The sequence below is a fragment of the Enhydra lutris genome, unplaced genomic scaffold (genome assembly GCF_002288905.1).
Source record: "Enhydra lutris kenyoni isolate GAN:26980312 unplaced genomic scaffold, ASM228890v2 scaffoldscaffold51, whole genome shotgun sequence".
Taxonomy (NCBI): Eukaryota; Metazoa; Chordata; class Mammalia; order Carnivora; family Mustelidae; genus Enhydra; species Enhydra lutris.
The window spans coordinates 13302796-13319497 of NW_019154135.1; the positions used below are offsets into that span (position 1 = coordinate 13302796).

A 16702-nucleotide genomic window follows, 5' to 3' on the forward strand; every position below is an offset into this window, starting at 1 on the left:
ACACACACACATGCACAGACACACACACACATGCACACACATACACAGGCCATGGCAAACTGTGGGTGAAGGCTTGAAAAGGCTCAGAGGTGGGCCCGCTGCACGGGGTCCCCCGGGTAAGACAGGGAAAGGGAACCCCATGCTGCCGCTCCCCTTGCTCCCTGGGGGCCGGGAAGACACCCCACTCTGAAGGCCCAGGAGCTCCGAGGAGTAGCTGACGGCAGGAGATGCTCGCAGAACCGGGCACCCCGGAGCCCGGGGAAAACAGGGCCCCAGGGAGCAGCACTGGGCAGCGGCACCAGCTGCAGGAGCCGCAGGAGAGGCCACAGAGTGGCTGTGGGGTGTGGCCGGCAGGGGCCCTGGGGCCGGCTCCCACAGCACGGGAGCCCGGGGCACCGCCTACTGCACACACAAGGACGTCGCCGACTGCGCAGCTCGGGCACAAGGGACGGATCCCTGACGGCTTCCAGCCCCAGACACGTGGCTGAAGCAAGGCGGAGCCCCGGAGAAGGCCCCCACGGCGCCCTGGCAGGTGCGCTGCAGAGACGCCCCGGCGGCCCCGGAGAAATGGCTCTCCCTGGAGCACCTGCGCTCTGGGGACCGGGACACCCTTCACAGACCTGGAGATGAAGCCAGCACCCCGGGACCCAGACGGCCCACAGTGCATCTTCGCATCCACACCCACGTCCCCCGTGGAGCAGGAGGAGGCGGACCCAGCAGCCTCCAGAACGCGGGAGCTACTCATTTCACCACGGCCCCTGCCCCAGCTCCGAAGCAGGAACAGGCTCACTGCCAGCGGCCAAGGCAGCGTGACGAGCTGCCCTCCGAGACTTCCGTGGCATGGGGACAGCGGGCTCCACCTCACGCCCTGCCTGGCTCTGCAGAACTGGTGGGCCGTGGCCGTGGCCTGCACGAGGGAGCTGGATGGATTCTTTTGAGAGAAAGTGAGCGCACGGGACACACACATTCCTCTCCAAAGCCACCAGGAGCCATTCCCGTTCACCCCCGGGATGGAGCAGAGCCCAGTCCCGGTCCCACCCTGAGCTGCAGGACCCCAGCAGAGACGCATGGGCCCCACCGTAGCTCAGCCTACACACAGCTGAAGGCAGGCGGAGGCCAAGCTGGGCTCACCCAGTGGGGGATAGGCCTAAGTACACAGTCCCTGTCCCAGGGCCGACTCTGTGGCCCCCACATGGCGCCGTCCCGCAAGGTGGCCAACCAGGGTCCAGGTGGCTGGTCAGCCCCGCGGGGGCAACGCTCTTCCATGGTGAGGACGGACGCATACCCCAGCTGCGGGTCCGGCTGTCCCTCCGCCCATGTGGCCCAGCTGCAGTCCGTCCCCAGTGAATTTCTGTGCACTCGGGTGTGGAGCGTGGGCGGAGGCGCACGCTGTCTCTGGGGGTGACCAGCAGCTCCGGCAAAACCATCTCAGCGGTTCTGCTCCTTCTGCCTTTCCACACACATTTTGGAGTCATCTCTGCATCCACGAAAAGCTTGCTGGGATTTCAGTCAGGACTGTGTCAAGCGCTGCGCGGGTCTGGGGACACATGCCACGCTGACCGGGTTGAGTCCCCCCCCCCGCAGATGTGGCAGGCTCCCAACACGCATATCTGTGCTTCCCTGCGCCCCTACTGTGCGCTCAGGAAACCCCATCCACGTCCGGGTCCAGCTGTACCTGTCTGTCTGTCTCTGAAGTGCCTGTAAACGCTACTGCATGTTCAAGTTTGGGCTCACTTTGGACATGTAACGTGGCGCATACACACACGTCCTGTTTTTTCACCATGGATGGGAGTCAGATGTGTTTCCTGCGTCAACCGACAGGGTCCAGGACATTTCTACCTTGGCCTGTCGATGTGATGGATCCCGAGCCGGCCCTGCACCCCTTCAGAGCAAGGTCGCCCCTTCTCTTTCCGGGAGAGACTGGCACTGGCGTCCGTTCCCTGAACACGTGAGGACATCCTCCAGTGAGAACAGGCAGGCCTGGAGACCTTCCAACGGCAGATTCCAGACGACAGCCTGAGGGTCCCTGTCAGTCGCAGAGCGGTCCAAGGCTGCCGCGCGGGCCCGCAGGATGTGGCAGGGGGCGCTCCTCGGGAGCCGGTGCGCGTGCCGGCCAACCCCGTGGCTGCCGGCACCCCGATCTCCCAGTGGAGAAACTGCTCCCCTCTCTACTCTCTCGACCTGCTGGCTCTGCTCTTGACAAGTTTCACGGGGACGTGCCGGCGTGCACGGCTCTGGGTTCACCCTGCTCGCAGCGCACTCCGCTTCTTAAATCTCTAAGTTTGTCTTTTGCCAAATGAATGACATTTCGGACACGACTCCCTGGAACAGTTTCTCAGTCCTCCGGCCAGGACTCCGACAACACACACGCTGGAGAACGTGCTCTGGTCCCACGGCTTCCGCCAAGGTGGCCCCTCTGTCCTTCGGGGCACGGCAGGCTTTCTGGCTCCCCCGGGGCCCCATGGACACCCCGGTCCCACCCGGGTTCATTGGGGGCCAAAGTCCCTGCTCCCGGCCCGGCCTCCCCCAGGGTGGGTGCTGCCCCGCTCGGCCGTGGCCGGCACCCCTCTGCTGCTCTTCGGTCCCGATGGGGCGGCTTTCAGTGGGGGCTGGCTGCACCTGTCTGTGTTTCTGGGCTGCCAGCCTCTTCGACTCCACACCTGGGGCCCATGAGAACAAAGAGAAGCTGGAGGCCTCCCCTGGGGCCTGACCTGGGGCCCCCAGGTCCCTGTGGGGCTGCCTCGTGTCCACCTCGCAGAGGAGCCGACAGTCACCGCATGCAGCACCCAGGACCGTCGTTGTGCAAAGTGAGAGGCCCAGGGAGAGGCATGGGCACCGCACCTTCTGGAAGCAGAAATCCCCAACTTTTCTCTTCCAGGGTTTAATAGGGGCGACCTTTCCCCACACCTGCGCTGTCCTCACATATGGCTCTGACTCTTCCCAGGTCTTCCCCAGCCTCTCCCCACACATAAAAAACATCCTGTTGCCCCTCCCAGAGGCGCTCAGGCTCGGCCCTCAGAGTCTCGCCGGGGCCTGGACCCTTGAGCTGCACCAAGAACCCCCGGGCTCCTTTCTGGGGGAAGCCCTGGGCTCTGAACCTGCGTCTCCGCCTTCACGGTGTGTCCCGCGCTGTGAGGCAGCAGGTCCTCCCATGTCTCCCTTAAAACTGGGCCCGCCTGGTCACCGTGGCGGGATGCCTTCATCCCGTAAGGTCGCACTGGCCCACTCTGTGACAGGCCCCGCGTCTCCGCGTGGGCACCACCTCTCCTCCTGCTGGGCCCCCTTCGTGGGCCCTCCATCTCCATCTGCTCTTCCGTCTCCCGCTGACTGATTTCCTCTCTTCACCTTCTGGCCACTCCTCTGGGCGCCTTTCCAGACTCTCCTTCGAGCCCTCTAGTGAACGTGTTAAGACACACATGGACATACCTCTCGTTCCAAAAGCTCCTGTCCGCCCCTCTTTATTCAGAAGTGAAGCCTGGAACTTCTGAGATCACCGTGTTTGCTCTCACCTCTCCGAGGACGTTACACTGACCCCCAGTTTCCCGCGTGGCTGTGGCCAGGCCCACATCTCTGTCCTGTGTTTGCCCCAGGCTCTATCTCCTTGAACGTGTACGAAACCACGCTGGCCCCGACGGAAGCCACGCGCACGGGCACAGTCGCCAGCTGTGCTCAGCCTCACGGGCGGTAACCCCAGCTCCCCCCCGAGAGCACCCCGGGACCCCCGTGTGGGACAGGCCTGCACAGGTGTTCGGGAAGCGTGGCAAGGAGGGGGACAGGGGACTCCCACTCCGCACCCAGGCTAGCCTCACGTCTTCACTCGGGGTCGCTCCAGCCCTCCTCTGTGCCAAGTGTCCCCACAGCTGAGCTTCCCCAGTCCTGTCTCTGCTGGGGACACCACCCACCTCCTCTGTCACCTGACGGCCAGGCAGGAGCAGAAACCCCTCCGAGGACACCACCGCCCCACACCTTCCCCGAATGGGGCTCGGACTGGACAACCCCGCATCCCGAGGGGACTCGAAGTGGACCGGCTCCGTGCAATCCGCAGCCCCACCCTCCCGGGCGCCCGCTCCAAGCGCAGGCGCCCCACTGCTGGCAGAGCCCCTCCACCACCCTGACCTCGAGGCCGCAGCCCCTCTCCCCAGTTCACTTGCACTCAGCGTGTTTGGGGGCCTGGCGTGCCACGCTTATCCGCAGGTGCCTGCACACAGGACTGGACAGGGTTTGGGGACTCTCGGCCATGACCACACACGCGGCACACACACGCCCGCCATCAAGAGAAAGGAGGCGGCTGCCCCTGTAGAAAGAGCCGGAAATGGGGCCAGCGGACTGGAACATGGAGCGTGGGCACAGTCACATGCCACAGCAGCGCCGGCGGGACGGTGGGGGGCGCACCCCGCGGCCGGACTCACCTTCACCTCCTTCTCGATGTAGTCGCTCAGCAGCCTGTCGGGCTCCACGCGCTCGGGCAGGGACAGCGCCACAGTGTGCAGAGGGCGCCGCTCTGTCACCTTCTCATGGGCTTTCTTATCTCTACTCTTTTCACCTTTCAGGAATACTCGTTTAAACGGCGACACAATTCCAGGCTGCAGGCAGAAACGGCAAGGGTTGGAGGTTGTTATTCATGAAGGCTTCACACAGCCCCCACGGCGCACACACCAACGTGGCCGAGCCACCACCACAGTCCCCATGCAAAGGGGCTGCCCGTGCGGCCCGGAGAGGGTGGTACCGAGAATGCCAGCCAGGGTCGGGGTGGCGGGGGCTGGGGCCACCCTGGGCACATGGAGTGGGGGGTCCGTCCTCCACCAGCTCTCGGACACTCGGAAAGGTGAGGGCGCGCTCTCTGGGCAAGTAATCTCATGGCCCAGTAAAGGGCAGGAAGGGGGAGGATCCACCCAGAGGACAGCAACGTAGTGTCACCCGAGCCCCTGGCTCCAGTGGGTCCCTTCGCTCCAGGACCCCAGAACAGGCACCGCGGCCTCAGCAAAGGACACACCTCAGCAGCCAAAAGCCCACCTGCTCCCTGTGCCCATATCTGCGCTCCGCATGCCCTTCCCACCGCCAGGGCCTCGCTGCCCCAGGGTGCTGACCGCACTGCGCAACCCGTACCACGGAGGCTAACCTCCCACCCAAGGAAACCTACGCAGCGTGAGCGGGGGCCTCACTTACTCGCCTCTCCAGCCGCTTCACTGCCTGTTCTCCACCTCAGCAAGGTTTTCACGCAAGGACGAGGCCACTCTGGCCAGCAGCTGCTCACGCATCAGCTAAGACAGGACACCCAGGGCCTCATAGGCACACGGACGGGCTGCAGAAGGGACGGAGCATCTGCGAGGAGCCGGCCCGCCCCGGGGTCTGTCCAGGCCCCATTCTCCTCAGCCCCTAGAGTTTCAGCCCGCACAATCTCGGGCCATGGCCAAGAGTGAGGAGAGTGGGGGGTGCTGCATGGGAGCAGGTGGGCACTGTGGGCAGCTCACACAGGGAGGGGTGGGGCACGCCCGGCCACAATGGGCCGAACAGCTACAGTAAATTTTAAGTTGAAAATGACCCTGGAAATGTAGGAAAGCGAACACCACGTTTCACCAGTCCTACCCCAGGCTGGCAGGCCACACCAGACTGGGGCTGCCCCTCTGGCCCGTACCCCGGTCAGCAGGGCTTCCGGATCCCCGGCTTCCGTGTGCAGAGCACTTCCCAGCTCCTGAGACAGGTGCACGCCGCAGGCGGAGAAACGACGGCGGGCACGCGCACACCTTACCCCGTCGAAATGTACGAGCCTCACAGACGCTGACACCCGTGCCTACGCCCTCTCTCTCCCTGGCCACCCCACAAAGCTCCCCTCCTGGAACGCGACCCGCCAGGCACAGGCTGAGGCTGAGTGTGACCAGCGGCACACACAACTGTTCACACGCGCTCTCCCACCTCGTTACTCCCTTGCTCCTGGGAGCACCGGGAAATTGACTCTGAGAGGACAGGTCTGCCACGGTCAGCCTCTCACCGCAAGGCCCACGCCCAATCACCACGGCCACAGACCACATGCGCTGCGGGTGAGGCACAGCTCACGGAATGGCAGTCTACACGCACAGTCCATTGGCACTGGGAGGATCCGGGGCCTCAGCCCTGCAGCCGGCCGGGTCCGCGGCACATGCGCGGCCCCCGCCGTGACGAAACCCAGACCAACCACTCCAGAGACCTCCGACTGGCCCAGGGCCCCTGCTCACGAGGCGGAGCCCGACCCGTCCTCCTGTGCCACCACCCCTTGGGACCCCGCAGGGGACCCCCGGCACTGGTGCTGGTCAGTGGGCGTTCGGTGCCCGCGCTGGCCAGGCGTGGGGAAGGCCCTGTCGGGGAATGAGACGGCTCCTACCTCAAAAGGGCACAGTCAGGCCGGAGGAGGAGCCCAAAGCCGGGGAACAGGCACTAAATCCACGGTGAAAACCCCTGGCCTGCCACCTCGAAGGTGTGCTCAGTGCCAGTTGCTCTGCCTTTAAAGGTGCCCCGCCCCGGCCACAAGGCACAAGCGCGACCCCAGCGTGACCCGTGGGAGCGGCCGGGAGTGCCCAGCTTCCAGCCTCCGCCCTGAATGGCTGCACCACAGGCTTCCAGCTGCTGCTGTGAACATCTCCAGCAACCTTCCGTGGTACGCGAGCTTTCCCTGACGGCGGAAGGCTGAAACCACTGGGTGGAGACACGGATAGTGGCCAACCTGACACTTCCGGTGGCCACCTGAGCCCGCGTCAGTGGCGGGTTCCCTGCCGGCCTCAGGCAGCGCCCTCCACCACCCCCGCCTCTCCAGAAACACGTCGACCAGGTGGGCACTCTGGGTTTGGGAACGGAGGCTGCTCTGAACACGAAAATGTAAAGTGACATTCTGGTTAAGGAAACACAGGGGCAGGCAATTCAGAATATCCTGCCACAGAAGCAGGGTTCCCGGACACAATCATAGATCCTTTAATTTCTGGAATATTCTCCAGATCAAGATGTCAAGTTTTTAAAAGTACGTCTGACAATGCCCGTGTGCCTTCCTCACTCCACAGGAATTTTTACTGAGTGCTGACGCTCACTGTCCCCACCGAAAGGATCTCACAATCCCTGACCCTACAAGACAGGGACCAACTCAGCCCCCAGAAGGAGCACGACGGTGACGATGTCCCTTCAATAATGGAGCCCTGCACTGGGTGCGGCCTGGGGTCCACCTGAGCCTGAATCTTCTGTGAAGATATGGGGCCCTGAGGGTCCAGGGCAGGGACATGGGGCTTCTGCGGCACACAGAACACGCCGCTTCTATAACTGGGGGTTCTTTCTGGACTGGTTGGAAACAAGCCTGAGATCCTTACCTATCCTACACTATCTTCCATTTTATGCTAGAAACCACTTTTGAACTTGAGCACCTAGAAGGTGGCTCTTAAACACTCGGTTTGGCTGCTGAGCGTTTCCCAGAGGAGCACCCAGGGGCCTGGCTGGCCTAGATTTGCTGCGCTGAAGCTCGGTTAGCCGCTCAACTGGGGCGCCCAGGCTCGGAGCAGGTGCATCTCCTCCATGGCTCTCGGAGGCTAACGTCTCCGCCGGAGTGTCTGACTTATGAGCAATGTGTTTCTGGAAGAACGAGCACAACCACTCGTGGGGCAGTGGGCCCCACCTGCGGCCTGGAGTTCATCACAAGATGACACACCAGCTGGTGGGTGTGCACAGCGTTAGGCTCGGCACGCCCTGCGGGGTCCCCAGCAGCCAGGAGGGGAGGGACGGCGCAGGGCACCCCGAGTGCCTGGGTGCGAGTCTATACCTTCTCAAGGACGTATCTTATCTGATCCTTTAGTCATAGTTCAGAACTGCTCCTGAACACACATTTTCCAAGTGCAAGGCCACGGGCGTCCTCGAGTCCAACACTCAGCAAACGTCTACCGAGTACTTGGTAGGTGACCGGCCCTGGGGCTGCAACGAGGGGGCCTCCATCCCTTCCCTGGGGCCCAGCGGACGGGCAGCTGCATACAGCGGTCAGGCCCACGCAGAGCCGCAGCCGAGCCTGGGGGAGGCCCCGAGGCCAGGCTGGTGGTCAGGCAGACTGCTCGCAGGCCTGAAGAAACCAAAGGCACAGCTCTGTCCCGCTGGGCGGCTCAGCGGGCGCACGCGGCAAGGCACAGAACCCTCTCCTACAAGCTTCCCGACCAAGGTCCCTTTGTGTCACACCTGTGCTGCAACACTGTCCACCTTCTTTTGTTCTTAAAGATTTTATTATTTTTTATTTTTTTAAAGATTGTATGTATTTATTTGACAGACAGAGATCACAAGCAGGCAGAGAGGCAGAGAGAGAGAGAGGAGGAAGCAGGGTCCCCGCTGAGCAGAGAACCAGACTCGGGGCTCAATCCCAGGACCTGAGATCATGACCTGAGCCAGAGGTGGAGGCTTTAACCCACTGAGCCACTCAGGAGCCCCAAGATTTTATTTTTACGCCATCGTTACAGCCAATGTGGGGCTCAAACCCACAACGCCAACATCAAGAGTGGCACACTCCTCCACCTGAGCCGGCCAGGCGCCCCCCACCCCGGCCTCAAGACTCACCCCCAGTGCTCATCTTTGTATCAACTAACCGCCGGCGTTCTCGGTTACGCGGTCACAGGCCCGCCGTCAGAGCGATCTGCCGGATGAGGTGCCTCCCACCAGGAAAAGAACCTGCTCCAGGCCCAGGGAGGAGCGAGACATGGCCCACGCCCTCCAGCCCTCCCCAGACCGCAAGGCCCCCAGTTCCGGCCCCAACAGCTTGCTGGAGCGGGAGCCGCGCAGGAGCTCTGGCGGGGTCCTGGCATAGGCGACATTCCGGGCGTGCGTCTGCCAGCACCGCGCGGGCTCTTTCTCTCCACCCTTTCCCTAAGTCACGTTCCAACTCAGATCCCGTGTCCTAACCAACCGCAAACCCACGTGAACCCGCTCTTCCCCCGCAGCTGGGACACCTAGGCCTCCTACGCCTCGGGTTAAGAGGGGTGGACCCTCCTCTCCTGCTCGCCGACCGCCGCCAGCCACCGCTTCTCAGCCCCGGAACCCAGTGGGAACCCTCCTCCCCTCTTCCCAAAGCGGGGGTGGCGGGCCCGGGTCACCCCGGCTCACAAACACACCTGCCGGGCTTGCACCTACCTCGTTCTCCATGGGACACCCGCTGGACAGTCTGGGGAAGGCTCTGGTCCCTCCCCCCTGCCGAAAGTTACTGTGCACTCTCTGTTCGCTTCTGGTCTTGCTGAAAAATATGGTCGGATGTGAGCCCTCCCTCTGACAAGACATGTGAATGCACAGGAAGACCAGAAACCACGGCTTCCTCCAGCAAACCCCACTGAAGCTGTTTACCGTTTGTTTAAAAAGGGTAAGAGGAGGGCGGTGCCCTTAAACTGCAGGCACAACCCGAACGGCCACGAGCACGAGAGGTCCGAGGAGAGCAGTGCGTGCTGAAGGTGGCCAGGAGCCCGCACCACGGTGGCCTCCCTGCGTCTCCAGCCAGTGCTGTGTGGTCTGCTGAAGGACACGGTTTTGGAAGCCCCACCGCTCTGCGAATCTGCTGCCAACAAGAGTGACCGAGCAAACCCGGACCCCGCAGGGCTCCCCTCTGACCCCTCAGGGAGCGCCCCCACCCGTGTGTGGCCACCTCAGCCCCAAGCGCCCAGGCTGGGGCTGGGGCAGGGCCTGCCCTTGGAGCCCTTGGCCTGCGACAGCCTCTGTGTCCCCGGGCATTCCTGAGTTCCAGGTCCCCACGTGACACAGAAGAGCACGTTTCCGAGCCAGTTCCCTTCAGCGTCTTTACGGACAAACTCCCTCATCTGGAAAAGCAGAAGCTGGTGTGCTGATGAGGCCTGATGCGGAATATTCCAGAACAGCCTGTCAACAGGAAAGGCTACGTAAGGAAGCGTCTGGTTCACTGAAGGGGCCGTGTGTGCTCGTGGATCCACAGCCTTAGCAAGCACAACACACATTTGTTACCAGGGTGAACCAAATGAAAGTGCTGGCGTTCAATAGCTTTTTGCCCAGAAAAACGGCCTTTCCACACGGCTCCACTTACACCGTGTGAAGCTCGAGGCTTCCTGACTCTGAGACCACGGGCTCCGAAGCCATCGCTCTGCGCCCCGATGGCGAGCACGCCCGCCCCAGATGGAGAAGGCGCCGCAGGCCGGGAAGGTGGCCCTGAACCAGATACACACGAGTAACGCCCGGCACCGACCAGACTGTCCGTCTCCAGAGGGGCTCGGGGCAGCAGGTGGCCTGGACGCGGACATCTTTCTCCAAGCCGCCCCATGCAGCAGGACCAGGTGGCCCCAGCCTCCGCACGGCCACTGAGGCAGGTGCAGAGCGGCCCATGGGACAGGCACGCCTACGGGACACCCCAGTGGCAACCCCCCAGCCAGGCGGCCTGCTTTCACAGATGTCACGGTCGCCCAGTGGGTGAGAAAGAGCAAGGCCAGCGAGCGCACGGGCAGACGCCGCAGACGAGACACGGGGGTAGACACGCGGCCCCTGCAGGCGTCTCGGGAGGGCTGCGCCCCCAGACGCAGCGGTGACACACAAGTAAATACAGAAAAATAATTAAAAACTCTAGAAAACCAAAGTTGGTCCTCACAGACACAAACCGTGTGATACTATGGCAGGGCCTGGTTCTGAACACTGGACACAGCAAGACAACAACTCCGGAAGCACAGATCCTGCGGCAGAAGTGACACTTCCCGCTTGGCCGGACCACACACGCAGAACGCAGACCAGCCCAAGGGGCCGGGCACACGCACTGCTCCGGGTGTCTCTGCGTCTAAGAAATGCGTGGTTTTTGAGGGGGTTTTTTTAGACTTTATTTATTCATTTGAGGGGGAGGGAGGGAGAGCACGAGCTGGGAGGACGGTGGTGGAGAGAAGCAGACTCCCCCATGAGCAAGGAGCCCGATGCGGGACTCGATCCCAGGACCCTGAGATCATGACCTGAGCCAAAGGCAGACGCTTAACCCACTGAGCCACGCTGGTGTCCCCAGACATGCGTGCTTTAAAAAAGAGAGATCATGAATTCAAACTGAGAATTCTAATTCGATATGAATCTACCAGGATCTTCTTTATGTCACCTTTATGCTTGTGTCTTTTCTCTCTTACGTGAATGATCTTAGTTCTGGACAACCTGGCTGGCCAGCAGCCCCCAGCACAGGTGCTGTTCATGGTCCACACAGTTCTGGGGGGCAAGGGGGTAGGCGGGGAGCTGGGAAGCAGGGGTCAAGTCTCAGCACCCCACACAGCCACCTCCTCAGCACCTCGCGTCTGCAGCTCTGTTCTGTGTGGGGGCAAGGTGACCACAGCTGGACCGGCACCACCTTCCAGCCAGACACCGCTCCGAGGAGGGAAGACAGGCTCTGATCCTCTTAAACACCCTTATAATTAGGAAGTCAAGGGGAACCTGGGCGGCTCAGTGGGTTAAAGCCTCTGCCTTCGACTCAGGTCATGATCCCAGGGTCCTGGATCGAGCCCCACATCGGGCTCTCTGCTCAGCGGGGAGCCTGCTTCCTCCTCTCTCTCTGCCTACTTGTGATCTCTCTCCATCAAATAAATAAATAAAATCTTAAAAAAAAAAATTAGGAAGTAAAAAGAAATATTCTCCACTGGAGGGCACCCAGCTGGCTGAGTGGGTGGAGCAGGGTGCTCATGATCTGGGGCGTGAGTTCAAGCCCCATGACGGGTGTAGAGATGACTTAACATAACAAAACAAAATTATTAAGGTCTCAAAGACTATGTATACTTTACCCCAGAACAAATTTAAAAAAATAAAAAAGAAATATTCTCTAATATTCTCCACCAGACCAAAAACTGGAGCAAGGGCCAAACATAATCTGACCCTAGAGTTTTGGTTTTTGTTTTTTCTTTTTAAGAAATTAACTGACAAAACTGACAAAAGGTTATAAAGGGAAAGAAGAAAGTGAGGAGCCAGTGGAGGGATGAAGGCGGACACGGGCTCCGACCCGCGGTCTGAGCTCTCTGGGGCTCACGGCACTGACGGACCCCGGCGCCCCCACTCCCCCAGTAAAACTAGCTCAGCACAAACCCACAAGAAACGGGGTGAGTGTTCCGTGTGGAACCCGTGTCATCCGTCACCCACCACACATCCCCAGCTCGGTCAGAAAAGCCAGGTGAAATGCTTCCTCCTTGCCCTCTGGTCACAGCTGTCAAAGCAACACTGTTCCTTAACAACGGCCCAAGGTGAACAGGAACGAGCCGCAGCCGTGGCCCGCGGACGCTCAGGTGGCCCCAGCTCAGATCAGGGACAGCTCTGGAGGGGAACATCTCAGGCAGGGGACCGCTGGGGCCGGGAGCGGGGGAGCAGCGCAAGCCTCGGGGCAGCCGCCTCTGCAGGAAATGCCATTTCAGGTCCCGCAGGCGCCGAGGGTGCTCATCGGTGCGTATTTCCGGGGCTTTTCAACCAGGGAATAAGGACATGAGCTTTCCGTGTGGAAGAGACCCTAGGAGCGCAGCCTGACGCTTCCAGCTCAAACTTGGGATTCCAGCATATGGGTTCCCTCCTTCCAGACGCTCCGCTCCGCCCTGTGTCCCGTGCTGGGGCTCCGTGTGTAAGGATGCTAACTACACAGACACCGCGTCCTAAGACCTACAGGACAGTTGCAAGACGACAGTATCACTATTATTACTAATACGATTACTGAAAACAATCTGGGGCTTTTTGGTACTTCTTGTCCTCAGTGTATATCCCACTGGGGCTGTGCTGTCACATGTCTATGATCTCATTACTTGAAATAACTCTTCTCTGAGGGGTTATGCCTTTGTGTAGCTTTATGCCATTTTTAATACTTTTTTTTTAAAGATTTTATTTATTTGACAGACAGAGATCACAAGTAGGCAGAGCGGCAGGCAGAGAGAGAGAAGCAGGCTCCCTGATGAGCAGGGAGCCCGATGCGGGGCTCAATCCCAGGACCCTGGGATCATGACCTGAGCTGAAGGCAGAGGCTTAACCCACGGAGCCACCCAGGCGCCCCTTTAATACATATTTTTTAGTGACATTTTAAGAAGCTTTTACTCCATCTGTAATATTATAAAACGTGACATGGTTGCACAGGCACGAACCCTATGCTCAGAGGTCACACTGTCTGGCCTCCAGGTAACCGTTTAAAAACCAACAGAGTGAATACCGGCTCATGCACGTCCTGGAGCCTGCTCATGGGGCTCAAGGGACCCCCGTGGCCGCATGGCCCCAAACCCCACCACGTGGGCGCAGCACAGCTTGGAGAACCTGCCCCCTGCACACAGACTAGGGCCACAACACACAGACCATGTCCTGTTCTTGCCACTGTGTCTTTGGGGTAGGTCTCTGGAAGTGGGATGCTGGGTCAGTCAACACACCAGGCGAGCCAGGCGTCGCCCTTCTGCCCTGCCCAGGGTTGCACAGGCCCCTTCCCTCAAGCCTGACCAGCTCGGGGGTTTCCGCAGCCCCGGGGAACAGGTGGCCCTAAGTGATCTGAATTTGCGTCTCTTGCTATTCAAGAGTCTGTCGGTTTCCCTTTTTAGAAGCATCTTATTTAGGGACATTTACCTTCTGTTTTATAAGGTGCTGATAATGTTTTCTTGATTCATCTTTTTACTTTACTTGTGCTTACGTAGTCAGGTCTTTTTGTCTTTCCTTTTATGTGTTACTTATTTTTATTTATTTGTTTTTATTTACATTCCAGAGCCCATTTGTTGCTGATCCTGGCGTCCAGTAGGAAGGATGGACCCATTTCACCCTTTTCTGTACGGTGGCCCAGGTTCCCCATGCCACTCACGAAGAGTCAGATCTCCCCACTCTCCTGCACACTCAGCTCCCCGCAGAGCGGGGCCTAGTTCTGACTCTGCCCCTCTGTGCCCACAGCTTCGCATGGAAGAACCCCACACCGGCCGGCAGGGGCACGGCCACTCTGGGCCTGTTCCTGCGTTGCTCTTCTTTTCCACAGTTTTCTCGTTCTTGCTTGCTCGTAGCTCAGGGGAGCTTCCGCTCAAGAAGTCTGGCTCCAGAGAAGAGCCTGGTGGCCTTTTCACTGGGATCATAAATTAATTTGGGGGGAACAGACCCAGTCATGAGGCCGCCAATCCCAGCCAAACACGAGATGTCTCCCCACTTCTTCTAGCCTGTTTTTCCGTGTTTTGGGAGTTTGTCCCACAGACATCTCAGATGTTCCTGCTAAGTTTACCCTAGAGCACCCACTCACCCTAGGGACCAGGACCTTCTCCTCCGTGATAGGCCAGAGCTCCAGCGGGACAGAGGGACTAGCAAAGCTGGCTGAAGGGGCTGCTGGAGGTGGGCAGGGGACATGGCATCCGAGCCAGAGCCCAGCCTGGGGTGCAGGAACTGCAGAGCGGGTTCGGCCCCCAGGCCCCCCACACCCCGTGCGTTCCTGTACTGACATGAAGGCAGGCTGTGGTGCATCGGGACTTGCTATTTCCATTGACCCAGGCAACTGGAAGAGAAGCCGCAGGGCATCATGCTCGGGGAGAGTGGCCAGCACCCCTGCAGGGGCCCAGATGCACTACTGAGCCCACGTCTGGGCCCGAGGTCCCACGTGGCCAGAAGCCACTGGTTCACAAAGCCTGGAACAGCAGGGTTGCTGGCCCCACGGTGCCGGGCACGGTCCACCACCTCGGACACTGCCGGTGCCTTCTGCAGGAAAGCTGTGCCCTCAGAGAAGCTGGAAATCAGCTTGCCTGCGCCCAGCTGTGGTGCCCCGTGGGAGCTCTCCTTTGGCCACACAAAGCCAGCACGTGCCAAGGCATGGTGGCCTCCACCAGGTGGGAGTCGAGGCAGAATGGTGGCTTCCAAAGAACCACCTGCGAGGGTCACCTGTCCTTTCTGCACACCTGTGCAGGGCATGCCAGGACACAGGCAGAGTGTGAGGTCCCGCTTCCGCAGGTCACCCGAGAGCCAGCTGGACAGCACTATGGAGAGCTCAGCACGCGTGCCCCACAGCCACCATTGAGATAGGACACCCAGCACCTTACAACCTCTTGGGACACAATGCGTCCACACGTGGGCCTTCGGCTACTTCCTCCCAGCGCGGCCAAATGCCTGCGGAGCGCCTCAGCAGAAGGGCAGGCAGCGCTGAGGCCAAGCCCCCGCGACCTCCCGGTGCCTGTGACCAGCCCCACAGCTGTCAAGAGCTCTGGCAATAGCCGGGCCTACAGCTCGGGCCTCCCCAGCACCCATCTTCTTCCAACCTCCTGACCCCAGAGCCGCCCCTGCTGCTGTGAGCCAAACACAAAGAAACCAAAGGAGGAGCACCGTGGGGGGAGGAGCACCCCCAGAGGGAGGGGTGAGGGAGAGGAGCGCCCCCAGCGGGAGGGGTGAGGAGGAGCATCCAGAACAAAGGCAGGGACCGGTCAGCCCAGTTCTGACGAGTCCCCCACCTCATGCCGGCAAGGGAAAGCCTGGCCAGCCGCGCCCAGCAGGAGAGGGCGGGCACCTTCCCCGAGGGACACAGCCGGCGGCGTCCGTGAGCAGGTGCCATGCGGGCTGCACGCAGAGGGCGGCGCTCCTACCCTGCACCCACACGGCGGCCAAGGCCGCGCCGCGGGCACTGCAGACCCGCGCGCTCTCAGCCAGCAGCCGATGCCACGCCCAGGGGCGGGGCCACCCAGGCTCCTCCTCGCAGCGCGCGCCCGCTGGGCCGGCGAGCACCTGCGCGGAGCACCTGGCCGGCGAGCACCTGAGCGCGCCAAAAGGACCCCCGCTGGTGAGAGCATGGCCCGGGCCTGACCCCGCGGAGACGGGCGCCCCGAGGGAGACCAGCAGCAGGAGAGCGTGTGAAAAGCTGGAGCGCCCGGTGAGCGGGCAGTGAGGGCGACAGGGCCGCGCGGCAGACACGCACAGACTCCCAGCAGCTGCGGGCCGCCCGCGTTAATGTGCCGCGGGTACACGGGAGCGCCCGGTACTCCTCCTGCAATTCCCCGGTGTGAAGTTCTTCCGAAATAAAGAGAGTGGTAGAGACGCATGGACACAGCGCTCGTCCCACAAGACCGCACACGCTAGGACCCGCGTGACGCAGGACGAGACGTTTGCGACCGCGAAAGAACTCGCCCCCGGGGGACACGAGAAAAACAAACAGAAGACCCATCAGAGGTGCCCCCTCCTGCTGCGGCCAAGACCTGGCCACGGAGGAAGAGGGAGGTGAGGCCATGATGTCGGCCAGTGTCCAGGACCGCCAAAAGGGTCACATCGTGCCCCCCCACAAAATGCGGTGCCACTGGGAGCCAAGCACAAGCTTCTTAGAACACGCACAACCCTGACATGTGCAAAGAGCTCTGGAAATGAAGGTTCCCACGCAGGGAACTTCTGGCGATTGGGGGATGTCACATGTCTCCCCTGCATACACCAGGTGATAAGATACCAGTGACAGGGCTTTCTGCCCCTGGTGACTACAGCAAAGCTCCAGCTCTAAGAATGAACTCACGAGAGCATGCGATGTAGACACACAAGGGCCACAGATGTCTCTGTGTAACAGGTGTCAAAACAGCAGAATCTTTGTAAGGGGTATGCATAACCAGTAACCCTGGCTCTTCAACCCCCCTCCAGGATAAAGAATTGTTCCTGATACTTAATCAGGTGCGCTCCGTCACCTTGTCTCTATACCTGCTGGATGTAGCTACAGAAATCTGTGCAGGCCAAGAAACAGCACCCCAGCAAGGGTGGCCAGGATGGGCCCTACTTCCCCAGCAACAGCAGA

At 60.8% G+C, this 16702-nt stretch overlaps 1 protein-coding gene across 3 annotated transcripts in view; it reads right to left on the reverse strand.

Moving 5' to 3' along the window:
- Window positions 1–16702, reverse strand: part of LOC111157086 (CCM2 scaffolding protein) — a 44964-nt gene that overhangs the window by 15649 nt on the left and 12613 nt on the right. The window contains exons 1-2 of one of the 3 annotated variants that reach the window (XM_022518313.1): window positions 9121–9292; window positions 4410–4583 (exon numbers count right to left, since the gene is read on the reverse strand). In XM_022518313.1, the coding sequence (XP_022374021.1) occupies window positions 4410–4583; window positions 9121–9264 (318 nt within the window). In that variant the 5' untranslated portion in view covers window positions 9265–9292. Of the gene's footprint in view, window positions 1–4409; window positions 4584–9120; window positions 9293–16702 lie in introns of those variants that run through there. The other 2 variants (XM_022518311.1, XM_022518312.1) reach the window with 2 other exon arrangements.